The sequence below is a fragment of the Archocentrus centrarchus genome, chromosome 17 (assembly GCF_007364275.1).
Source record: "Archocentrus centrarchus isolate MPI-CPG fArcCen1 chromosome 17, fArcCen1, whole genome shotgun sequence".
NCBI classification, from domain to species: Eukaryota; Metazoa; Chordata; class Actinopteri; order Cichliformes; family Cichlidae; genus Archocentrus; species Archocentrus centrarchus.
Window position 1 is genome coordinate 19,116,533 of NC_044362.1, and position 26,503 is coordinate 19,143,035.

The window sequence follows — 26,503 nt, forward strand, 5'->3', positions numbered from 1 at the left end:
TTCCCACTGTCAACAAGTGCTTGCTCATAGGGAGTTGTTTTCACAGTTGGGGTTTTCTCTATGCTACCTTGAGGTGCTTTATATCTTACACTATCAAGGCAATTGTTGTTGTGATTTGGCACTATATAAAGTGAATTGAATTGATCTGAATTGAATTGAAGTGAGTTCTTTTGTTCTCCATACTTTTCTCTTCCCATCATTCTGGTACAAGTTAATCTTGGTTTCATCTGTCCAAAGATGTTATTTTAGAACTAAGCTGGCTCTTTAAGAGGTTTTCTGGCAAAGTCTAATGGCCTTCCTGTTCTTGAATGTAACCAGTGGTTTGCACCTTGTTGTATTTTCATTCTCTTGATTGTAGAGTTTGACAATGATCTGCTTAGCTCATTAAGAGTATTCTTGACAGTTAGATGTTGTGAAGGTATTTGTCTTAACCAAATACAGAATTCTGCAATCATTTACTTTAGCTGTCTTCTGGGGTCTTTAAGGCCTTTTTGGTCTTGCTGAGTTGGCCACTTCATTCTTTCTTTATAATAATGTACCAGATTGATTTGGTCACTTCTAAAGCTTTTGTTACATCTCTGAGAGGTTTAGTTTGTTTTTCCTTCACTTGCTTCAACATCTCTCTGAACATCATTTTGAGAGTTCCAGTGAAAAGATACCAAAAATAAGTTCAACAGTTGGAATCAACTCCAACTTAAGCTCAAATCAACTCACTAATCTCACACTGCTGTGGTCAATGATTTCAGTTCAGCAGAATAACAGCATAACAACACATAAACATAATAAAAGAAAGTCTGCTTAAAGTACACAGATAGTGACAAACACAATTTTAATGAGAAAAGGGCAATAATGCTGACACTGGTGTTGGTTAATCTTGTGGTATACGGGGCAAATAATGTCACAGGCAGTGAACCTCCAGAGTGACGAGCAGTGTTGGTTGTCCAACCAACACTATACTGCCTGTCATCACTGCTACCATGTTTAGTCTAAGTGTCTCCTCTGTCTATCAGCTCACCTAACACAAAAGAGATCTGAAATCAGATCCAGAAGTGAGAAATAAAAGAGATGTTTATAGGAGTGTTTCCAGCGTTAGAAAGATTTTTCTCAGGTTTTGCCTGCATATAGTACTTTCCTATGGTTTGGCCACTTTATATTTGCAGTAGTAAAGAGTGTATGGTAATAGCAAAAAAGTCAATATTAAGTAAATATTGTAGGTTATTTTCAGACACAGTAATCCAGTGTCAATACTTGTTAAGTGACTTCTAGTGGTACCCACTGCATCAAATCACCAGCTGACTGGTAACCTCCTTTGGATCTTATGAGAGAGTAGGGAGAGATGGACTACTGTAAATCAAATGTATGATTGTTTTGTTTGGACGACATGTTACTTTTTGACCAATGTTCCTTCTGAACTCTCAAGAGATCGCTTCTTAACAGTTTCATGGTTTGATTTATAATTCACAGGTGTTTTTCTGTTTTTTTAATGCTTTAGCCGACTGTTTCAGCTCTGACTTGGCTTTTCACCACTAATAATTGAGAGCATTCTCATCTGGAAAATAAGTTTGGGATATTTTTATCAGTCCTCCTTTAGGTTTACAGTCATACTTTTACAGCATTAAACTTAGGCCACTTGTCAAACTAGTTGTTAGCAAATTATTTTCCAATCAGCAACAATAAACAACTTGCATCATCTTAACTATAGAGGCAAATGCGCGATAGGGTGAGTGGCATTTTTACAGTGAAATGATTCCATTTATTTACTGCATGGTATCACGCAGCACTTTAAAGTGCAAAAATGATACGTTCATACATAAGGCAGTTTTCTGCAATGATTATATAAAACAGTTCCTTTCTACACTGTAATTTCAAAAACAAAATTCATGATGCTCAGATTAATCTCTATCAATACTAACACAAAAAAAGTAGTTAATGTCATTGTTTTACTCCTAGTCATGCCCTATTTAGTGAGTAAACATGTTATTACATTTTTAAATAATGGCCAAAATCACAGTTATGGCTCAAACTGCACTATGGATGGATGGATGGATGGATGGATGGATGGATGGATGGATGGATGGATGGATGGATGGATGATATTGTTAGCCAGCACATCAGGTTTAGTTTTTCTTTCTTTCAATTGGCATTTTATATGCGGGACACATTTCCACAACAGGCCAACAGAATAACCTCAACTTGTCAATGAATACTGCATGTACACTCCATTATTATATAAATAATGTAGACTTTTGTTATTATAATGACATTAATACATGTAAACTTATATTTTTGGTGATTCAGTATTTTTTTCTGGTTCAATGGTTATAATGTATTGGTAGGTTGTTAAAAAAAAAAAAAAAAAAAAAAAAAAAAACCTTAGCAGCACCAATAGGTCCACAGACATATAAGCTTTGGCAAGACAGTTTTTTAGCTTTGCCATATGAGTGCAAAAACATTGTTCCTCACACTGTAGGAGAAAGCTGATTATGCAGCTTTTATAGTGCTGAAATTATGTGCAGAAAACAAATGAATAAAAAAAAAAAAATGGATAACTTGTCAAATAAAGCTAGGACTGGTGACCAGAGTAAAATCTGCCTTGGGTGGTTTGGGCCTCAAGCTTAGTGATGACCCATCAGAAATGAGTAACAGCTTCTGGTGTGTCTTTAATCAAGCTCCTGAAGTTATTTACACCTACTTATGAGATGTCATATAAGCGCCACCCTCTGGCAGGAAACCTCAGCTACACTTAGCAAAAAAAATTAATATCATCCAGCATTATCAGTCCTCTTTAAAGTTTGCATCTTTTGTCCTGTTTGGCAAAAAACATAATCTGTGCCAGATCAGAAAATATTTGGGATGCAGCTTTCACAAAAGCCTCACACCATCACCTCCAACACATGCAGACCACCATAGTCTATTTGTACACTTTCTCACACTCTCTATTGCCCTACCCCATGTTTAGACCCATGGCTTCAGACTAATTGAATAAGCAGCGACCCTGTGGACTGCCTCTCTGAGGGATTAGGATATGATCTCAAAAGAGCACTCCTCTGAGGGCAAACACAGCCAATCTAGAGCCATTTCATGCTCTGTGCTCCAGCACACAAGAGGCCAGCATGGAGGCCCACACACACACACACACACACACACACACACACACAAAAGAGAGAAAAGTCATTCATGGGGTCTTAAATCAAGCATGTTTTAAATTCTGGTCTTTCTCTTATGAATAACAGCTGTTCTTTATCTTTATATCAACCTCCCAAAATAATGGCAACACTCCTAAAATTCAAAAACTACACTGGCATTCAAGGCACCAAAATTCAATGCGGTCATATAACACTAATTTCAATTACTTACAGTTAGAGATGCAAAGATCTCAAAGGTAATATATTTCACAACTTTTACTGAACAAGTGTTTACGTGGACTTGACTGAATTTCAGATGTCAGCATTTTTTAATCACACAGCAGCAACTCCGCTGGTGCTGTCACACTTTTGCCTCCGTGCATTTAATCAAATTAATTGTATGAATCTTCTTCTAATGGTGCTTGCTTACAATACAGCGATTAACATTAGCTCTGCGGAGTGGTTCTTACACATAACATTGGCTGGAAATCCTACGATCCACCACTTTATTTTTGAGAAAATACTGCAGTCTGCGAGCATTCACCGTGAGCAGCATTTCTATGAGCTTAAGAGTTCAGAGGAAGCAAGTCAAACAGTGTGGGTTTTATTACATGCCTCAGCAATCCAGGAAAGGGGAAGCACATGTCTAGGTGAAATATGATCAAATTTAGATTATCTGTGGATATTTTTTGCCCCATTTTAACCTCTTACATAAAATGAATCATATAAAAGTCTGTCCTAATTCAGTGTACGTTTGTTCTATGGAGTGTCTTCTTCGTCCCATGAGCAGCCAGTGTAGCAGTTTATGTCTACCTTTCTTTTATCCAGCTGCCTATTAGGACTGTGGCTTACCTAGTGGCAGTGTATTTCTCCCCTATGGGAGAAAGAGAAGTACGCCATCAGTCCACCAGACCTGCCACTGCTGTCAAAATATGAGTGGGGAGTAGAAGCATTAGATACCTATATTTCCTAGTAGAACAGCCTCCATCTCTGCCTTCTCTTTTGGCACATGGAATAGAAAGACAAAACCCAGATGACTGGTTTTGAATCTATGAAAACATGAACTAAGTACACTGCTTTGGATGTGGATTCCAAAAGAAAATAATGAAAAAGCCACTGGTGGAAAAAATTGCTTCTCAAAGGACAATTCCCTTGAGAAGACACAGTTTGCTGTCACAGTTAGCTACAATGCCAAGTTCATTATTGTGCTTTGCTTGCATGCTTGCACTTTTTTTTCTTCTTCTTCTTTTCATAATGAGTTTGTTTCATACACTTTGCACTCTGTTTAAACAAACAGAGTGCGGGTTTAATTGCTTAAAAAAAACAAAAAAACACACACACACAGTATTTTTTTCTAATAACAGTACCAGTTGCAAATGCTCACAGTACCACTTTACCTCATCTATCTTCATCAGGGGAGTCAAAAATAGCTGGAAACCATTTTTTGCTATTTAGTACTTGGTTTCACTTCCACAATGAAACCAGTCTGATTCCTTAAGTAGCACAAGGACTGGTCCAAGAAAGATTTGTAATAAAAGCCTGCACAGGTAAATCAGTTTTCAACCTGTCATCACCCACAAGGGCAATATTATTGGAAACAGGTGTTGTGTATAGCATGTGGATACTGGGGACTCATTTCAAGGTCCCTTAAGACTGTTGAATTCAACTTCTTTGTGAATTATCTTCAAACTTTGATGTAGTTTTTTTTTCACATTATTTAATAGTTCCATTTTTTATGCATAAACTTAAATCACAAATTATATTATCTGTAATAGAGGACATAGTCAGATCTTTAAGTGAAAGAAACAATGCACCATTGTAGTAAATGTCCAGTATTGGAAACGTTACTTAACAGTAATTACAGAAGTATTTATAGTTTTAAGTTGAAATATTTTATGGATTTTATGGTTATGGTGTGTACTGTGTAAGCAATATGTGGATTTGAAATTTCTGCCAACTGCATTGTTATAGGACCAATGCTATACAGTGTTAGTTTAAGTACCAAAGGTTGTTTTGACCCCTTTTCTGTGTTATTTTTATATTAAGTTTAAGTTAAGCTTATATACACAAACTAAAATGCTGTTGCCCCTGCCCTGTGCTAGAAACAGCAAGCTAAGCAAAACAAAAACATATTAGTAATCAGTAACAAATAGTGATTTCAAATAAATGCATTATCTCAAGTAAAATACTTCAAATTTTTTACTGAAATACAAATTTGGGTGTATCTACTTATCTATCTAAGTTCAGAACAGAGCATTTGGAAGGTGAATAAAGAAAAAACTCATTCTCTGGACTGATTATCTTCAATTAAATAAGGTTAAAAAATTATTTATTTAATTAAAAAAAATAATAATCAAATTATTGGGCCTGTCTGTCAGGAATATTAATTCTGCAAGTATTTCAATACTCCCTCTGTTCCGCCAAAGCCTTATCCACTAAGCAGAGTCTCAGGGCAGTCCACAGTTTGTGTGAGCTCTGAATCTGCAGGCTTTGCAGGCTTTCCTCTTCCCCGAGCAGGGCGGAGAGGCTGCTGACTCCACATTCTCATCCCTCTATCCCTTTTCCTCCATCCCTCCATCCCCCAGTGTCCTGTTTACTCTCTGCAGCCCTGTGGCCATACCACCTCGGAGACTCTCCAGACCACCAAGGCCCTGGCGGCCTCCTTGGATTGGTCGGTGACGGCCCTCACCATGGGAACTGCAGGGAGAGGTGCTGTAGTGGGTGGGGGAGTGGCACGGACGGTGGCTTAGTGGTGGGGATTTTTCATGCTGTGGACCAGGCCAGAGGGTAAAGATATGATTACATGTGGCCAGTCCTTGACATTCAAAATATATAGATATGATGTTGCATTGTGTGGCCAGGTGACCTTTTATATGCTCCTCCACTGCGCTGGATTTGGGGATTTTTTTAGCTTTACGCTGGCTAATGACTGTTTGAAAACCATGAAACCATTATGAAAAGAAATGGGATTTCAGATTAACGTTGGAGAGAACTTTAAAGATTTTAGAATTTCTTCTCTCAGATTCTAGCATTACATTTTGTCTCAACTCTGGTTGGCAGGAGGTTTTCATACCATCCTTCTTAACTTTCCTCTATTGCCATGAAAGTAATAAGAGATGTTATTTTTGACACTCTGAGAAAACGGGAGGGAGTTATGCTGGCCTAGTAATGTCCCCGGATTCTTTCCAGAGCATTGGCCGCCCTCTGCTGGTCAAAGTCTACACTGTTGTCCTTGTCAGCAATAACGTGATGTGTTTGCACAAAACCTACAGCCTACCACAAAAGCAACCACAGCAAGCTCCATTATGACATTTATATTTGCATGGGTGGTCCCTCTTTGCATTGTTGAACTCAGTGACAGCAAACTCTTACAAAGACAGCTCTGGTCCAATTTTAGGCAGTAAAAAGAGCTCAGCTTAGGTCAGTCCATCAGCGACCCATTAAAGCAAACAGCACTGGCCAAACAGCATATTGAAGGTTTTCTCAGAACGTTCACTGGCAGGACATTGTATTCTCTTCAGGAAGGCTTGCCACTGTGGAATGATGAAGGAGTGAAGGAAATATGGGTTTCTAGTTTGGATTCAATGTATATGAGGTGTTCAAGGCTAGACTTTGGGGGCAGAGGCAGCCAGGGATAAAGAGAGATGAAGAAAAGGAGGCTGGGAGAGGATACAGGTGTGTTGTGTGTGTGTGTGTGTGTGTGTGTGTGTGTGTGTGTGTGTGTGTGTGTGTGTGTGTGTGTGTGTGTGTGTGTGTGTGTGTGTGTGTGTGTGTGCCTTAATATCAAGGCATTCTGCACTAATTTTCTGCTGAGTTCCTGGAAAGTGAGTTCCAGCTCAGAGTTAAAAGTGTGTTGTTTCCTCACACTGGTGTGCTGACGTGAGCTCTGCGGGCCTACAGGTTTCTTGTGGCCCCCTCAGTCCTTACAGAAAGGAGGAGGTGGGTCTGCTGAGACAGCACATAAAGGTTATGAGTGCAGCTTGGAATGGTCAGTGATTATGCAAAATGATAATGTTTGTGTTTTATTGTAAGCAGTTTCCAAAATGGTCACCATACAGCGAATGGACTGCTAGAAAATAAATATCATAAGATGGCCGTATTCCATTCAAAGTCCAGAAAAGGAAGCTGTAGTTACTGAGTTCAGATTTTGTGTCTTCACAAACTAAAGGACACACACACAACAATGACAACAAGCTAGTAAGAAATATTTGTTTCCAGCAGAAAACACTCCTGAAAAATCTCGCCCAAACCTGGAGCAGTGAAGGAAAAAAAAGGAGGCGGGGGGGGGCAGTGTTTGTGTAGGGTCCTCAACATTTTTGACAGTCACAGGATATGTGTGGGCCATTGTTAGTCACTCCAAGTGCTACCTCAGTGGTACTGCTTCCTCCTCACCCACCAACTTCCATGCCGCCACACACACTCAGAGACACATTTACATGCCATAGCCATTATGTACAACTTTCCATATTTCCACTACAAATAAACATTTTTTTAAAAAACTACTTTTTGGTAGCAGTTTTAAATAAAATTAAAGATGTACTTTTCCTACAATTGCATCTCATTTACTCTGTAGATACAAAGTGTTGATTCAATGTTATTATAATAAATAATAGAACAATAAGAGTTCAAGAGGGTTAGTGTTCTGATAAAAATTGTCACAAAATAATATTAACAGGTATGAAACACATCACTATTTCTTAAATGTTAACTACCGATGAATGATATCTCTTGAAATAAACTGCTGAAAGAAAATAGCGTCACCGTTGTCAGAAACATCCACCTGATATTATTTTCCAGCTCCAATAAATCTCCGGTCTCTACCAGTAAGAGCATGAACATCATCCAAAACACCCCTGAATAGACACAGACACAGTAAATCTTTTTTCTGCTTGCGCTGCCTGCCACACAACACATAAAATGTCTCCCTCAAAATGGGCTCTTTGTGTGGTCAAGTGAATATAGCCCGAAGAATGAACCGCAGTGCTGCGATTCTTTTCCTGTTTCCCCCCGTCTAAAAGCAGACTGGCCTGAAATGAAGGCAGGCACAAAAATGCCAAACCAAGAACAAACCAGTCAGGAATTTTTAGCTTAGGTCAGGTATCAGTGATTCCCCAGCAGTGACCACTGATCTATGATCAACACCTAAATGGATGTTATTAAATGCAGTCAGCACTGGTGGACAGTAATATGAGGACATCTGGCTGCTGTGGCTGTATAGTGTTTCTCAAAATATGCAGTATTGCAAATGTTGGATCCATCTTTTGGGCTGTACTTAATGTTTCAACAAGATACAAACTAAGCTGACACCCATTAAATCATTAAATCTTTTGCTTCACCTCAGACTGACCCTTATCTCTCACTTTCATTGTTGTGTCATCCATCTAATCCTCCTGTCCTGTCCTGAGCTTCATCGTGGGAAATATTTCATACTACAATAGGAGCGGCTGTACGGGTTGCCATTTGGTTGCCTTGTGCTGTGTTTTTGTTGGCCGTGGTGGCTGTTTTTTGGGAGTCAGACAGAGAACAGGCAAAGGGTCTTTTCCCCTCTGTACAGTCCCCGCTGCAGAGTGCGGGGCTCAGCTCATCGATCAGTGTGCACCAGGAGGGAGGACAAACTCTGTGGGTGGGATGGGGGAACATAGCAGAGACACGTACAATATGTAAGAAGCTTACATATGTCTAGCATGCTGTATCCTGTAACATATGAAAGTTCTACAAGTTATGCATGTGTGGGCAAGTGAGACACACACAGTTCACTGGACTAGATGAAGAGGATCCAATAAAACATGACAGGGGTATGTTGTGGGCAGGATAAGTAGATGTTTGGAGAGTGAAAGGGTCAAGAAGGAGATCATTTGTGTGCCTGGAAAAATCCAAGGTGATAAAACATGTTCACAAGCAGCATGCGCATACACCCACGCCTGCACACAAGCTTGCGTTAGCACACTAACCTCAAACACTGAGAACACGCTCCTTCGCTCTGTTTGAACAAGACGATTGGCTCCATTTAGTCACTTCAGCAAAGACTCCTCAGCAAGAGCTAAGTCATAAAAGAGCGAAGCACATACATACAGAGGCCTGATAGATTGCGGCTCTTTCGGCCACAGAGGCCTCTCAGCAGGGCTGGCAGAATGAACAGAGACCCCATGCAGGCTGAGGGCTGAGTCGGAGGGATGAGTAAATACAAATCTGATGGAAAGGGACCGCCTGACCAGCGGTAGGGCCCAACCTGGAGATGATATGGAGCCAAGCTGATGACCCAACAACAGGGAACCTCCAAGATCATTAAAGGTTTGAGCATGACCATTTGATCAGAGTTGAAACCACCAAGTGAAAACAACGGACGCAGCAAGCTGCCATGTTTCTCCCTCGTCTGGAAATCAATCTGCCCGTGGGTGGGAGCCATTTTCATTCCAAGTCATGATGCACTGTTACTGAAAACAAAATTTCACTGTAAATATAAGGCACCCATACGGGGCTTCAAGTTCCCAATAATATCTGGGAAAATATAATTAATATTAGACTAATTAGGCATTTGGCATCCTTTTGAACATCAGTCCCTCATAAGTGTGAACACAAAACAGATGCAGTATATTTACTTTCTGGCTGAAGCTCACCAAAATATACAGTACACACTTTTGTTACAGCTTGGCAAATATGCCTTTTTGCTCTCTATTAGCTCTGTAAGAGAACTTATGATTGAAAAAAAACAGCATTTCAGCTGCATGTTTAAGATTCTGATGACTAAAAGCAGCTCATTACCCAAAAATATGGTGCAAATTCAGGTGAAATTTCTTTCGTTATTTTTGAGAGACATGTTTAATGCTTTCCTAAAAATATGTCATATTGTCACCCTCTTAAAAAAAAAAAAAAAAAAAAAAACTGAACCAAACATTGAAAATATGATGATTAAGGCAAAAATAAAACTTTTATCAAAAAGTGACTTAGGCCATTATTTTAAGATGGTGATGACATAGAAACTTTAAAAGATTTTAAAGCTAGTTTCTGCTAAGAGTGACCAAAGGTGACAGTTAAAGAATGACAGCTAATGCTAAAACACAGGATACATCAGTGTCATCAAGAGCTGTAATTTAAGGAAACGCAGAAAAGTTTCTCAAAAGCTTCTGGTCATACCAGATTAAAGCAGTAGGTGTGAAACCACTGAGTGCACTGAGCTGAAAAAGAGTGTATTTTATTGTGTATGAATTCCACATTTCATAGGTAAGAGGAACCTTTTTTTTTTTCTTTCAAACTTACATAGTCTTGATTTAACAGGAGAACAGTAGTATGCAGGTGTGGCTGGTCAGGGTGAAAACTGTGACGGGATAATTGGACATTGTGTTCTTATTGGTGTCAGACTTCAGCAGAGTAAAAAACAGATCATTCACCCAGCATGTTCCCACCGCTGGGCGCGACGACACGTGTACTGCTATTAACTGAACATAAACGTGGTCTGTTCCTCCCCCGCACAAATCAGAACCACCTGCCCTCAGGCCCTGAGAACTAGCTGGTCCTCTCTCCGGACCTCCTTGGAGAGAGAGAGAGAGAGTGAGAGAGAGCGCCTCTTGTTTGGACAAACGTCAGAGCCAGTTCCGTGGCCTCTTACATGAAACGAATAGTGGAGAAAAGGGAATCTTACCCTTCACATAGCCTCCTTCAACCCCAAGTTTCGTCTCCTCCCCACTGCACAGAGCCCTATATTTTTTAATTACATACAGGAAACTCCTGTTACAAAGGACACTTTCTTAGTCAATCTGGTGGGAGGCTGTGAGAAGTGCTGGGGTCACCTCTCCCTCTCTCCCTTTCTAATTGATTGTGTGCAGGTGGTATTGACTAATAAACTGGAGAGTGTACAACCTAGAAATTCGGGTCAAAGATGACAGCCTACCTTCTCAAAGGCAAGGTGGCACCAGCTCCTTACAGGTCCCTAATCTAGCAGAGAAAACTACCTCTGCAGCATCTTCTCTTATTTCTTCTTCATATATGCTGTATTATAATTCTTGTCAATCTTAAGAATATTTTATGTTGTCAGAGAAGGAGTTAGACGTGTCAATAAGCCTTTTCAGTTCTCAGATTTTTTTTTTTTTTTTTTTGCTCTGGTGGTCTCTAACTGACAGGAACTGAGGCGCTATTTGTTATCTTTAGGTCCAATAAGTACATCTGGTTTTGGTTTGGCTCCTCAAGATCGCCCCTGGAGATGTGGATGGAGGGGACTTAGGGGTGAGGTGGGGTAGTGGAGGGGCAGTTCTTGGAGCCTTTTTTCTTCTCTTAAATTGAATTTCTCACCATTCCAACCTGGGCCTTGGACCAGGGATAGAGCGAGAGCTTGCATTTGGCTTCCAACCCTCAGGCTCCTGAAAAGCTATGCAAAAAAAACCCCCCAAAAAAGTAGGGAAAAATCTTTGGACGAAATCAGTATCACCTGTTTTGCCAAACGACTCGCATGTTCGAAGTAATGGCTATTAAGCGACTCCAATTCTCTCTGCCGGTGTTTGTAATAGAGGAATGTATGAACTTTCTCTGAACCGTGACTGACATGAAACTTTTACTGTGATGAAATGATGTGTGAAAGTAAACAAATAGTAGACTAAACAAGACTGTCAGCCTTAGATAGGAAATCATTATGGAAAGTATTTGAAATGTATTTTTAGGGCACTGTATTTAAATGCTATAAAAAATCTTGTTTTGGTTCTTAACTTTGAAATCAGTTATAAAGCGGTTGCCAGGATTCTAGTTCACTTCAAGCATCTGTAATATTTATATAATACTGTCAGTTACACATGTTCAGTAGCCCACAGGAAAACAGCCGTTGTTAGAGGAAAGAATATTATTAAATCCCACAAGTTGGCCTCTGTAAGGGTGTACATGTTAAAGATTTTCTAATTATGCAGAATTATTATTTTTTGAATTACATTCATAAGAGTTAAGAGACACAATCAAACTGACAGAAAAAAAAGTGTAATACTCTTTTTTCATCCTCTGTCAATTTTTGCTGTTTTTTTTTTTTTTACAATTTTACATTCTGAACAAACACATATTAGAGCACTTTTTTGAGTTTCCATCATAATGGGAAAAAAATGAGTGAACTGAACTTAAAGGAGACATTTGTACTCTGTTTTTTATGTCTGTTAAGTTAAAAATAAAAATCAGAAAACTTTTTCAGTTTACGGGTATACCTTTTCAGTTTGTGACCAAATGGTGACACCACCAAGTGGTTTGAGCTTGGTATTCTGGATGTCACCTTATTAGTTTTCAAATGAGAGAGGAGTTCACAGCTATAATTTAATTCATTATGAAATAGTTACCAGATAAAAAATGAACACTCCTCAGAGCACTTCTAGTACAGCTGAAACCAGGACAACATAAAACTGCATCATCTTCTCATTTACACACTTAAAAGCATAAATATTGTCAAAATATCCATAGATGCCAAAACTGTTTATGTTGGAGGAATTTATTTCTGAAGTAAAGTTGAGTATCTTAAGATGAGAGTCTGTAGGGGTTGCTTTTAAAGCCAGCCTCAAGTGGCCATTTAAGGAACTTCAGAGTTGACACTTGTTCCCGAAACACGTTTCTATAATAAACTACATAAAGAAATAAATGCACTAAAATCCATGCAAATACAGTAGAATGTACCATTTTAAAATGGAAAAAAAAAATCCCTATTAATTTTTTTACAGATATTTTTTCTGATAATAGATAGCTGCTTTGGCAAATCTGCAGTATTTTGCTTATTAGGCAAATATGTAAACCACTGCACTATGGAGACTCTAAGTTAATACATGCATGCATACATTAACATACATAAATCCTATGTCTTTCCTTGTCAAGTCATCTTCTGGCTGAAGAGATGATTCAGTTGAATGCTCATCTTTATCAAGGTAAAATCTAAAACCCGGCAATAAAATAGCACTCACAATGCAGATATAATCAATAATCACATACTTGATATAATCAATGCAACATACTTGATCATGCTAATACAGCTAATAATCTTTATTTATAAAGGAAGAAATATTCAGTCAGTGTAGGACTAGATTAAGAAGACCTTTTAATGGTAAATGTAGTTTTTTTTTTTTTTCGTTTTTTTTTTACACAGTTTAAAACAAACAGAATTATGTAAATTGATATGACATGATCACTTTGTCACTTTATGGCATCTGTAGTTAAGAAAACTTGTAATTAAAATGTATTAATTTTTTTTTTTTTAAACTAAATTGATCAGTCATTGTTCTGAAAATGACACATGGGATGTTATTCTATCATGTCAGATGTGATTTTTAATATCTAAACAATGCTTGATAAGTTGATTTATGACTGAAAATTTATTGTTTCCTAATTACTATCATATTTACAGCCTTTGCATTATATAGTGAAAGCAAAAAAATCTGTGTGATTTCAGTATGATTTTTCACCATTTCTGAGTCCCTGTCTTAAAATTATATTATATGGTACATTTTTAGAATAAATATGCTGAAAATAGGAATTGCAATCCAACTATTTTCATGATAACAAAATGACATGTGGGTATACTAACCTATTATTTGAATCTTTATTCATTTTGGTATCAATTAATGTATTTTGACTTGTACAGTGAGTTAAAATCTCAATTTTGTCATAGGACCCTGTATTTTAAAATGTTTATCCTCAAGTATTTACCATGTTTTGACTTATTTAAGATATTTACTTCAATCCAGCAGATTTTTCCAAACACTACTGAAGACAGGAACAAACCTGACTATTAAACTACAGTCAAGGGCATCATGCCTGTAAACAATGTTCAGAAAAGAGAAATAAAACGCAATTTTAATATGCAAGAAATCTGCATAGGCCTGTTAATTTGAGAGTCTGTTTTTAGAAGAAGCTAAAATTAAACTGTTTGAACTCAAGGATCGGGGGCTTGTCTGACACAGAAAAGGCAAGGCCAACATTACAATAACATTAACTCAACAGTAAGCATGGGTGTGGGTCTGTTTTGTTTTGGGGGTTGTTTTGCTGGTGCAGTAACTGGTGAAGTGCCTGAAATACCAGGCCATTATGAAAGTTTAAGCACTGTGAATGCCAGCAAGTCAAACAAATATGCGCTCACAAACCTTAGTGAGTTTAAAGGTTTTAAGAGTTTATTTTTTTTCTTTTCCTATGGTTGTGCCTCACTTCTTAAAACCAACTAATCATCCATTACGATCACAGGACAGTTCATTTTTATCTGTCATATTTTCTTTCTGAGTTGTTTTGATATGGGATGATTTTCCATGTTAAAATGCACTTTTCGCTTCATGTTCAATTTCTAAGAAGAAATTCCACAAAAATAGTTCAAGCGTCAGTAGGTTTCAGGATTTACAGATGGAAGAAAAACTGTGTCTCTCATCGCTGTCCAGTGCATGCTATGCAAAACAGAATTACTATATAAATCAAAATAGTTTATTTTCTCAACTCTTACAATTGTGCAGCATGACAATGTCAAACTATGATATAAACCTGCTCAAATACTGGGTTCCGTTGCCTTTTGGGGCAGTTTGCATTTCTGGTATTTCTCTACAATTAAATACATGTTTCCCAGAGTACTCTCCCATAAAGTCTGTACTTATCCCAGACTAACTCCGAGGGTTCTGTAGAATGAGATCCTATTATTCCTTACAGGATACAGGAGGCTGGGAATTAAGGTTTGCTTTGTGGAAATGTTCTGTTATTGCTTCACTTTCATTCTCCTTTTTTCTTTGCTCTCTGTAAAATCCCTGATACCAGCTTTTTTTTTTTTTTTCATATCTGAATCAAAATCCCATTATTCCAACACCATCATCACCCCACACACTCAGTTTATTTTCTCAAGTGACTGTATTGAACAAACTGACTCCTTCAAATGCTCTTTACTGGGCTCCTGAAACCTGCTCTGCTTTCATCCTGAGTGAAAAGTGTGTTTCTGTGTTTAAGTTTTACATAAACTGGGCCAAGATTTAAACAAAGGAATCACACCAAAAGGGGAACACTGCAAAGAACTGTTTCTAATCAAACCCCCCAAAATTCTAATAAATGCCTTTAAGTTCTTTACGCCTATAATATTACAGAACCTTATTACGTGGATTTTCTTTTCAATAACATGCACTATTGTTAAAATAAAAAAAAAAAATGATAACAAACACTTAAAGATACAGTTTAATGAGTGTGTGCACACTTCAAAAATACATGCTGAATTTAATATTATTTAATGTTGGCAATCAGTGAGAACAATTTATTTTACTACAACTACAACAACGTAACATTTATCATGAAGGTAGATGAAAACCTTATATATGTAGCGCTAGCAGCATAGGCAACAGCAGGCAGATAGCGTGTCGCTCTCAGTGAACCTTCACAGAAGGCATTTCAAAGACACATTTGTTATCTTTATTAGCATTTTCAGTCTGATGCAGCAAGAGTGGCTCTGAAGTGAAGTTTAAAAAATATATTACTCTGTATCAAGTTCAAACTTTAATAGCTAAAGACATGCAAAAAAAAAAATATGTATATACTTTGCTGATAAGACATAAACTCTGTTGTCAAGGTGTTTGTTTTAAGGTCAAATGTGTTTCCTTTATAAACAAATGTAGGAGATGTGAGGAGATCAAACTACAGTCTGCCCAGTGGAACCCCGGCAGCTTTCATAAAGTGCACATACTACAGCTTTTTAAGCCAACCGCACAAAATCCCATTGTGTCCAATAAGCACAATACACAGCCAACAGTTTTCCCCTTTTAAAATCCTATTGTGAATTAACTGCATGTATATACAGCTCAAAAAGAATAGCTGACCATATTTATAACTTGGAGGGCAGCACGGATAATTGCATTTACAGTACAAATGTTGCTGTAGCCTTCAAACAGTAGCAGCTGAGGTACTGTATGTTTCTAAATGCATAATGTTAAAAAAGAAAAAGAAAGCATCAGCAAACGAAGGCAGGACTGTGTTTTTGGTTAGAGATGAATAAAGATGAGTCCAAGTGAGCATTTTATATTGAAGTAGAGAAGAAAATGCACACTTAACTTACAAGGCAAATGTGGCCAGTACACAACCAAGCACTAGCATACAATATTTGTAATAATAATAATAATAGTGTTTCTACTAAAGCTACATCAGAATATAACTTTAGCACCATTTCAAAATGCCAAACTGTGTCACAGTTTCAACATTACCTAAACAGTATTAGTTTCACAGAGATAGCATAGTAAGAGCCTATTGAATAGCAGCTCTACTGGATTGATTATATGATGATCTGTCTTGTTTACCCTGTTTTTCCTGTTTTTCTAGTTTTACATCATTATAGGCATTTAATGAAAGAAAAGTATAATGCACATGCAACTCTTAATTCTAAACTGAGCTGTTTTCCTTCGTATATTTCATCAGTGTATTGCTTACATTAACGCAACACAGTGGATCACGTGTCAGGAAGAGGTTTGTTGTGTTTACAGATTTTCAGTCAGTGGCATGAGTGCACTGACTGAAATTTAGGTGATTTACACAGACAAAAGGGTTGGTCCAAGTGGCCACAGTTGGAGCCATCACATCACTGTTGTGCCCTGGAAAGAAACATTGAGATGGTTTCCTGTGAGCAGACCATATCTGTATCATAGCATCCATTCTGCTACTCCAAACAAAATTTAAGACATGCTTCCCTCTTGTGGATGATTTGAAAACATTCCTCTGACATTTAATTTTTAAGCTCTCCTCCCACAGTCAAAGATACACGCCTGTTTGGTTAGCTGGTGATTCTAAATTGGCGCTAGGTGCACTTGTGAGAGTGTGTGGTTGTCTGTCTTTCTGTGTTAGCACTGATAGACTGGGCAGGGTAAGGGGTGAATGGTAGACTATAATGGATATAGAGCAAGACCCACCTCAGCTTTCAGTATTGGGCACACATGATGATCTCCGTGATCTGCACATAGTTTTCTGTGAAATAAGCAAAATACGGTAAACACCAATACAACAATAACAAAAGAACAACCATAATGAATGCCCAATTTTGCTTAAATAGGCTGGCGTATTTTACACAATGAAGCACTTGTACATCATAAAAAAATCCTTAACCCTCGCAAACGCATACTTTACCTTTGTGTGAAGACGGTGATGAAGGACAGGGTCAGCAAGCCAGGGATGCCTTAAAGCTTCGCATGCCCCCATCCTCCAACTAATGGGAAACATAATATTTTTACATATTTCACATCTCATTGGTTCTCATGATGTCAGAAGGACAGGGACCAAATGCAAATACCTTTTATTTACAATTAGGAGTCTGGTGATGAAGTCTTTGGCTTCTTCTGATGTAGCTTCAAACTCTTGTTCCTCAAAGTTCCACTGACAGCCCAAGATGTTATTCAGAGTCTCATTGTCATCATCGCCGAGGAAGGGGCACAGTCCGCTCAGACTAGAAAAGGGAAAGAATGATTAGCAAAAGTTTATGCATGTGTGCACATGGGTTTGTGTATTTACTTACAGCATGTATGTAATTACACCAAGACTCCACATGTCTGTGTTGAAGGACACAAAGTCGTAGTTGATGACTTCAGGAGCGAGAAACTCTGGAGTCCCAAAATTAACTCGTAGTTTCTCCCTTGGTTTATATCTAAGTAAGGACATGATTGAAATTCATAACTGTTACATGTTCTGTAATGACAACAGTGCCAATAAAGCAGAGGGAAATACCAGTACTTACATCCTGGCAAGACCGAAGTCAATAATCTTGACCTTATTTGTGACTCTGCTCACACACAGGATGTTCTCTGGCTAAAATTCAGCAAAGCACAACCATTTTACTTTGTGCTAATCCTGCTATACATGTATCTGCAAGATTTCACTACAAATATGTGCGACTTTGTTACCTTCAAGTCAAGATGAAGGATGGACATTTTGTGCATGTGCTGCAGGCCCTCACAGATCTGCCTGATAAACAGCACAGCATCCAGCTCCATCAAAGTGTAGTTTTCATCAATAATCCTGTCAAACAGCTCGCCTCCAGCAACACTAACGATAAAACACAAATCAATATGTAAGTAAAATACGCTGCATTAAATGAATTCAAATTAGAAATCAGATTAAGAAGGTTCTACTCGCACAAATGGAAGCTATAAAGTGATCCTATTTTGAAAGCATGCGCTGAAAATTAAAAAAAAAAAAAAAAGAAAGATCATACTATTCAAGTACAAGGATGATGTCATTCCTTGACTCATAGGCTGCATAGAGCTTGATCAGGTTGGCATGGTCGAGATTATTCATGACTTGGATCTCATTCTTCACCACCTCCTACCAAAAACAGAGGCACAGACAGAAACACAGACACACGGATGCGATGAGAGGTGTCAGCTGTTCTCTGCTAGGAAAGACAATGCATATTCTCTTCTCGGTCAAATATTTCTCGCCTAGGTGACAAGTATTCCCTCTACTTCTGTTCCAAGTGTGATCGTGTGATCTTGTTTTGTACTAGTGAGTGTTTAAAATTGAGACGGGGACTCTGCTTTTTATATCATGTGATGTGGCTCTCTCTAATTTGTTGTCATGACAACATATGATAGGTGCCGTACCCTTTCTTTCTGACTCCTGGCTTTGATGACTTTCGCTGCCAAAGTGAGACCAGATGAATTCTCGATACATTTATGCACCTGGCCGAAACGACCCCTTGAGGAGAGAGGGGGAGACAAAAATCACATTTCTGCAGCTGAGGAGAAAGATGTGTCAGTTCTAACAGTTGGGTAAGACAGTGTTGGGATAGTTGTGTTTTCCCATGACAAATCAAAAACTGATCTTTCTTCAAATGGGGATGTTTCTGAAGAGTCTTGTGCTTAATCTATTATTTCATTAAATCTGAGCCGAGCTGTGTCTCCACTTTGAAGACTTGGATTAACACTTTGTGATTAGCTACCAGCTGGCACCAGGGATACAGTTTCACATGCCAGCCGGTCCTAAAGTAAAAATAACTGCCATGACACTGAAGTTATGAAACATCGGAAAAGAAAAGAGAGGGGGGGTAGTTATGCAGTTACATTTTATGGGTAATGAAAATCTCTTACTCACTGACTTTGATCTGTGATAGATCAACTTGACAGATCAGCTTTCATTTGTTCTGCATTTGATGGAAATTTGAGAAGAACAGCGCTCACCCGCCCAGGATCTCCTGCCAGTTGATGGTGTAGAAGTTTGTGATCAAGTTGGGCTTGGCCGACACAATGCGGTGATTAAAAGGAGCCATCGGAGGAGGAGCGGTGTCTAAAGAAAGAGAGAAAAGATGTAATCTGTTTTAATAAGTTGAGGAATGTGAGAACATACAAGCTTCGCTGATAATCAGCTACAGTGAGCCTTTGGAAAGGGTAGATGGCTGCCGTAATCAGGTTAGCACATTGTGTACTAAAGTGCTATGATAAGCAGCAGCTACAGACAGAGGTGCTGCTTTAATAGCACAGGTTATCATTTTCCTTCTTTCCACTATACTCCATTTGTAAATCTCCAACTAACTACACTCAGATTCACAATGAAAAATGTGGGAAAGCATTTAAATGTATGCACTGATATATGAAACCACTAAAGACTCTTTACAAAGAAATTTCACCAGTTCCAGTCAAGCCATTACAAAGAATTCTACCATACAATGATTTATACAGAAGTTTTTGCTGCCTTTCAGAAGTAAAACATGCTTTTAATTAAAAAAAAAAAAGCTACTCCCTACCATCATAAGTATATAATTGTTTACTGGTGCTCTCACCAATAAAGTACTGCTCAGGATCATCATCATCCTCTTTTTCTGCATCATTTTCTTCTCCCTCCCTCTCCACCTTTTGTTTTAAGTTCAGCTGGAGTTCAATTCCATCTGCCCTGAAGATGCCTAGGTCCTCTGGCTCAAGCTTCTGTTCATTCTCCTTGTTGTTTTCTATCTTCTCTTCCTCCTTCTCTTCCACCAGCTGGCTCTTTGGGTGTTCCTCTACTGCAAAGTGTTCCTGAGCCACAACGGACACGGTGCTGCTGACCTCTGATATCTGGACCTGTTCAGCCTCTGGAGACGGTGCGGTACCTTTGTCGTCATCTCTGCTGAATTAAAGTTGATGGATTTTTATGGATTTTGCGTGTTGAGTTGTGTTTTTGTGCACAAATTTAAGCATAAAAACAAAAACAACAAAACACAACTATACGATATTGCTGCCATACCTAACAATTTGGTGAATTGTTATTGAATTAATAAGTTCTAACACACACACCGTAAAACGTTTAGTATTACTGCACTAAAACTAATATCAGTCAACTCTGAATATGATTGTATTAAAAATACATTTACTGACTACTGCAGTTCTTAGGTTTAAGAATAGACTACCTTATAGGAGTTTTATCTTTCTCATTGTCAGGAGAAGTGGACAGCCCTGGGACTTCTTGAGTTGAAGAAGCACACTTTTCCTCTTTGTCCTCTTGGACTTCAAACTTTTCTTTTTCTTTTTGTTTCCCTAGATCCCCCACATCAGGCTTGGGTTTCTTCTCTGTAACTTCTCCAGGCACCTTCTCTCCTACCTTCTCCTCACGTTTCACTGCAACATCCACTTGGGAGTCTTCGTCCAGGTAGTCCACCAAGCTGCCAGCAGAGGCATCAGGCTGTTGATCTTTAGGGGGCATTCCAGCCTCTAGATCCAGATCATCAGGGGTGATCTGGTGACCTGATTTCTCTGCATTCTCCCTGTTGAGTTTCTGGACCTCTTCAAGGAGTAAAATCTGCTTCTTCAGTGAGAGATGTTCTACAGGAAGTCAAAAGTTTCAATTTTTAATTTCAATTTTATTTATTTGGGACAATGCACATTAATAAAACAATCAATACTTTGTACGGATTGTAAATGAGCCAGATTATAGCATATTTGCTAATTTGCATCTGTAGTCCCTAGGCAGAAGGACAAACAACAAAAGACAAGTTAGATTTAGTCTCTCCCTCTCCGCCTGGTTAATATTCATTGCAGCTTTCCTGCATATTTAAGAAGCATGACCACGTTCACGCTGATAAATATTTCACTTTGATATTCTTAGTTTCTGTTCAACTAAAATACTAGCAGGCTACAGCCACATGGACTATCACGCTAATACAGTAACATGTTCCACTCATAGAAGGTAGTTTAATGTATTTATTTACATTTTGCTGCTGCTGTGTCTCAGATTATTTTGACTTGCAAAGAGACACTGGAGTTTGTAGAAGTAACAGTATGTTGATCTCAGCACCTGCTGTATCTGGAGGCTTCATCTTCTTTTGTGCTTTCAGACCCTTAGGGCTCAAACAGGGCTTATCTGTCCCATCTTTGCCTTTGTGGTCTTTCAACTGTGAAAGGCAAAACAAAAACTGTCAAACCAGAGACCTGAGCAGCATATGAAAATGAAACAAACACATCATCAAACCATCATTATAAAATAAATATTTAATTTGTGCTATATTGGTACTATTTACTGTCCCAGAGCAAAAATAAAATAAAAAATTCCTCTTTTTTTTAGCTCTGGGGTGGCTATGCAAACATTTCACACTCTCTAAGCACATAAACGTACAAAGTTTCCACATTTGCGAGAGGCGAGGAAATGCTTTGGTCCATGAAGCTTTATCTTGGGAGAAGACTGTGGAGTACTGGGCTCACATGCAGGAGTTATCTCTTGTTTCCCTTTATTGCCTTTGTTAGAAGTATTTTTCTAGTAAAGAGACAAGATGACAATGCTTAGGAGGGTTACATGAATGTACACAGAATGAATGGCATTTTGATGAGTTAGAGTCACGTATGACACACAGAGGCTGATGAATCAAAACTCCAAGACATGTCAGTGACAAGATGATATTTTGGATTTAGTGTCACATATAAAACGCAACAGTGAAGTGAATAAAAGTTGAATAAGTTGATAATATAAAGTGATACAAAGGGCAAAATACAGGCAGCATTTTCTCTGCTCTCAGCTCACAAATTAGCACATTTATTGGACGCCTCCATGCGCAGAGCGACTTGTATAACGGCATGCCTTTGATTATTCATGGCAGACACAGATAGGCAGGAGCAGGGCAGTGAATTTATAGCTTATCTCTGGTCACACTCAGCAATGGAATGCAATGTTGACCCTGAGCGGAAAATATTGCAAGTGACTGCAGGCTATAGTTCAAATTTCTTAGCTGAGGAAACTCACTAAACACTCTCTGAAAAAAAAAAACTGTCTTGAACATCAGATGTCTCACATTTGTTTTCTGTATAGTGTTGGGAGGTAAACAGCAGGGGAGCTATTTCAAGTGCAATGTCTCCCCAGTGACAGCAGTGATTGGAAGATTGAGAAGTGAATGCAGATGCCACAGTAGCCCAAATTACTTTCAAATATGTCACACCTGTGGAGGTGGAGGAAGACGGAGCATCCACCTGGCAAGTGCTCTGATGACAACAGAAAGTCCCTGAAACTTGAGTCACAGCAAAGGCATCGGATTGGAATGTGGTCATTAATCATCAGCGTATAATTTATAAATAAAATGCCAATAAGTCAGATCTTAATGTGCGTCATTGAACAATGTGCACTGTTATGTAAGTATCTTTTCCAAGTATGTGATATCATTATCATATGATGTCAGAGCCACTTAGGTGAGTTTGCACTTTGCTTGTACGTCATACATCAAGAGAGATATAAGCTGTGCAGCGAAGTGATAGGAGCGTGGTGTAAGATGTCAAGGAGTACTTAGTGACCTTTAGTGAGGTTTGACTGGATATGATTGGAACCCAAGTTTTGATTTGGTGGTGACTTTGGTGTCACAATATATACTTTTCAATTAAAAAAATAAAACAGTTAAATAAAAATGTGTATTTAATCTTTTTTTTTTTTTTTTGTAGTTCAAAATTTTTAATCGTGATATACTTATGCAGCAGTTACCTCACTGGGACTGTATTACTTCTGTGAACTTGTAGCAGCACTTCTGAAACACTATCTGCAGTTTTAAATACAGACAATTACTGGAAGCCCTAAATCAAAACTACCTTGGCAGCATTATGAGCAGAACTTACCAAAGTATTCAATTTTATGTGCTGCAAGAAGTTTGGGCTTTTGCAAAGAATAACATGACAAAGACCTCAGACAATGAGCACTCTTCAGCAAAGGAATAACTGCAGGAAAATCTGAAGTAAACTATGTGATTAATGGCAAAGATATGACTTGGATAGTAACACCAATGGGTCCACACAAGAGATCCACAGAAATGTGAGTCAGTGAAAGAAACAGACTGCAAAAGAGAGAAGGAAAGAAAGACACTGCAGTTTGTTGACACCTGGCTCCTGGTAAGCTGAAGGGGCAAAAGACCATTTGGACCACAAACACTGTAGCCCTGATCCAAAGACAGCAGTTCTAAACCAGGCCACTCACATTTCACCCCAGACCTTACACTGGCCCTCTCGTGCCCTGCTGGAGATCCCCCAGCAAGCTTCATGCTAAGGAGACCCTCAAGTAACACTCAGCATAAACAGAGATCCAACAATGACATGTGACTGAAACTGAGAGTCTATATAAGTAACATACTGTGACATACTGTGCAGTAACTTAGTTAACACTATAAAAGTCGTCTTCTTAATTACTTTACCATTAATCAGCAATTGGCAAGCTTGTACATGCTAAACCCCAGACCAGTTCATTATATATGGAATTTAACGCACAAGCCAAGTCACATTCATAGAGCAGAGAACTGTTGGCGTGGCCAACTTTGCTGCTATGATCATTTTCATATGTCCTGCCAAGAACAACAAGATCCCAGTGAGATCTTAAAAATCAAAGTCAGCATAGAAAACACTAGACTGGATGCTCATGGTGATGGATGGGCTGTGATAGCTGGGCCACCCTTCAATAAATCCAAATGAAAAATGAACGCTCCTGATTCTAAACTGCATCAGTAATAAAGGTTGTGTTTTATTTCTCCGAAACCTCATTTAGGACCACACATCATACAGTAATAGCGTGTTTTTGCATTAGACATTATTGAGTGGGTGCACACCTCAGCATATATGCTCAGTGTCTTATTTCAGCTCGTCTCACCTCGTCAGGCTTTTTGGATATTGTATCTGAAGATGATTTCCTCTTTATAGCTTGCTTTCCTTTACTGTCTTTAGATCTGGAGCCTTTCCGAGCTGCTGGGCCTTTGAACATCAGCTCCATTACCTTTGAATGCTTCACCGTCTCCCCAATGAAGCTGATCACCTGTTGCATGCTAAGGACCAATTTTTCCATTCCTTCCAACTTCTGCGCCTGCTGCTCGGACCGTTGGTTCACCACCGACATTATGGAGCTCATCTCCTGGCAAATCTGCCTCACCTCTCGCCCCATCATTTGGGTCTGATTCATTACCCTGGGCGGGAAATGGATCTCCTCCTTGTCAACCTTCAAATTCTCCATATCCTTCTCAATGTCATCAATGTCATGAGACATCCCATCTAGTCGGCTGAGGACCTTTTCCTGAATGTTGATGAGCTTGTCCATCTTGCTGCTCAGTGACTCTATGCGATTTTGGATTATGTCAAATCCTGCATTCTTGCCATCTTCCACTGCATTTATAACCAAGGAACTCATGGTTTCCAGTGATAATCACGTTAAGACACCAACTTGGGAGAAAAAATAGCACCAAGAATGCCCTAAAAAATATACTTCTGAAAAAATCGCAGCCAGCTCCACAAAAAATGAAATAATTCTATGTCAGAAATTTTCAACAAGCTCAATCTGTGTTTATTTCACTTACTACTGAGTCAAATTTCTGTTTCTCTCAAACCTTCTCAGTGGTGGCTGCTCCCTTCGTCTAGAATTGGTAGTTAGAATGGAGTGAGCAGGTGTCCCTAAATGTAAACGGCCAGCCTACGTCAGCAGGGTTTAAGTGTTTGGGGTGGGGGATTGGCACTGCTTGGGACATATGAGACATTTGAGAGTCTTTAAGTGTTAAGCCCATGGCTGTCACTCGCCTGCTGGCTGTCAAAACGTTCACTGTACACAGTCCTTCTTCTGTGTGTAAGACAAGTAAAACAATGCTCATTGATTTGCAAAATTAAAGTGTTCTAAGAGATGGACACATGGTTCACTTTTTAACTCAACTGCACAAAAAAAAAAAGATTGTTGAATGTGAAGTCCATGTATAGATTTTTAGGCAATGCAAGAGATCATTTGAGATAATTTCAAAAAAGAAGTTGTCCAAATCAAAGGTTTGTTTGTTGTATTAAAATGTCCATGACATCAAAGAAATAACTGGGCTGCCAATTATTTGGCACTGCTGCATGTGGCTGTGCATAAACTGTTGTGAATGAGAACCATGTTGCAAAGCAAATTCTCTCCTTATCTTTAGAAGTCCTGTAACCTGCACTCAGTGTCACGGGCAACCTGAAGAAGCCCGTGGTTCCTGCTTCCTGGAGGAGATAGATTAAGATGCTTATCCCTGAACTGAAAGAAGAGATGGGTAACATGGATGAGTTATATGATGCTTACTCACTGAAAGAAACATCCACTGATAACCATCCTTAAGACAGCAAAGGATCAATTTTAACTGAGCTGTTGTAATAGGACCATAATCCAACTTTGCTATAAATCAAAATAAGCATGATTTATTCTATCAACAGGTATGTTTTCATATATTCCATTTCTAGGCCAAAACTGACTTGAATATTATAAATACCAATGCAGCGTCACTGTTGGTCAGTCAAGCTTTTTCTTTTTTTTTTTGCCTTCCCAAACTTCCTGAACTCATTCTGTACCCATAAATTCATGGATGATAAAACCGAAGAAGGATCCAGCTTTGCTCAAGCGACCGTGAAATACTTTTGACAACAGAGGCGGGTGACCTCAGCCAAACTTGCTTCACTCCAGTGACTGAAGCCAAAGTCTGGGCTCACGGGTGCAAGGGCCAAGGAACGTTTTGAACTCAGCAAAGGAAAGTTCAGTGGGTGGGTGGGGGGTGATACCTGTCCGCTCACATTTCATGACAAGTCACCACACCAGATTGCACATTTATCTCTTTTTGTTGTTGTTGTGCAAAGCCTCAGGAAATACTGCTACACCAGTGAGACTCAACCCACTGCTTCCCCTTGTATTTTTATTCTCTTTACTCAACCAAGACGGTCGCAGCATAAAGAACAAGTAACTCTGACAGGGCAGAGACGGATGGGACTGAAACCGCCCATCAGTCACTCAGGGAAAGACACCAACGCTCACACCTGTCTTTGGATGCCAACAGATGACAGACAGCATAGGTCATTTACAGCATGCTGTGTCAATTTAATGAGCTTGGACCGTTAGCTTCCTTACGCAGCGGTGTGCATGTAACACACCCAAATATTAAAGACAAATGATTCTGCAACATGGCGTTGTCATATCAGTGAACATTAAATGTAACCTTGCGATATACTGGC

At 38.9% G+C, this 26,503-nt stretch overlaps 1 protein-coding gene across 1 annotated transcript; it reads right to left on the reverse strand.

The window, feature by feature from the left end:
• Nucleotides 1–16,321: 16,321 nt before the first annotated feature.
• mylk4a (myosin light chain kinase family, member 4a) lies at nucleotides 16,322–24,689 on the reverse strand. Its single transcript, XM_030752519.1, has 16 exons — nucleotides 24,153–24,689; nucleotides 21,657–21,794; nucleotides 21,339–21,435; nucleotides 20,452–20,866; nucleotides 20,114–20,174; nucleotides 19,852–20,047; nucleotides 19,253–19,358; nucleotides 18,677–18,770; nucleotides 18,289–18,398; nucleotides 17,978–18,119; nucleotides 17,812–17,882; nucleotides 17,593–17,721; nucleotides 17,371–17,523; nucleotides 17,208–17,286; nucleotides 16,994–17,048; nucleotides 16,322–16,678 (listed from the first exon to the last, which is right to left on the reverse strand). The coding sequence occupies exons 1-15, from the start codon at nucleotides 24,681–24,683 to the stop codon at nucleotides 16,995–16,997; spliced, it is 2,376 nt and encodes a 791-aa protein (XP_030608379.1). The 5' UTR covers nucleotides 24,684–24,689; the 3' UTR covers nucleotides 16,322–16,678; nucleotide 16,994.
• Nucleotides 24,690–26,503: the final 1,814 nt, after the last annotated feature.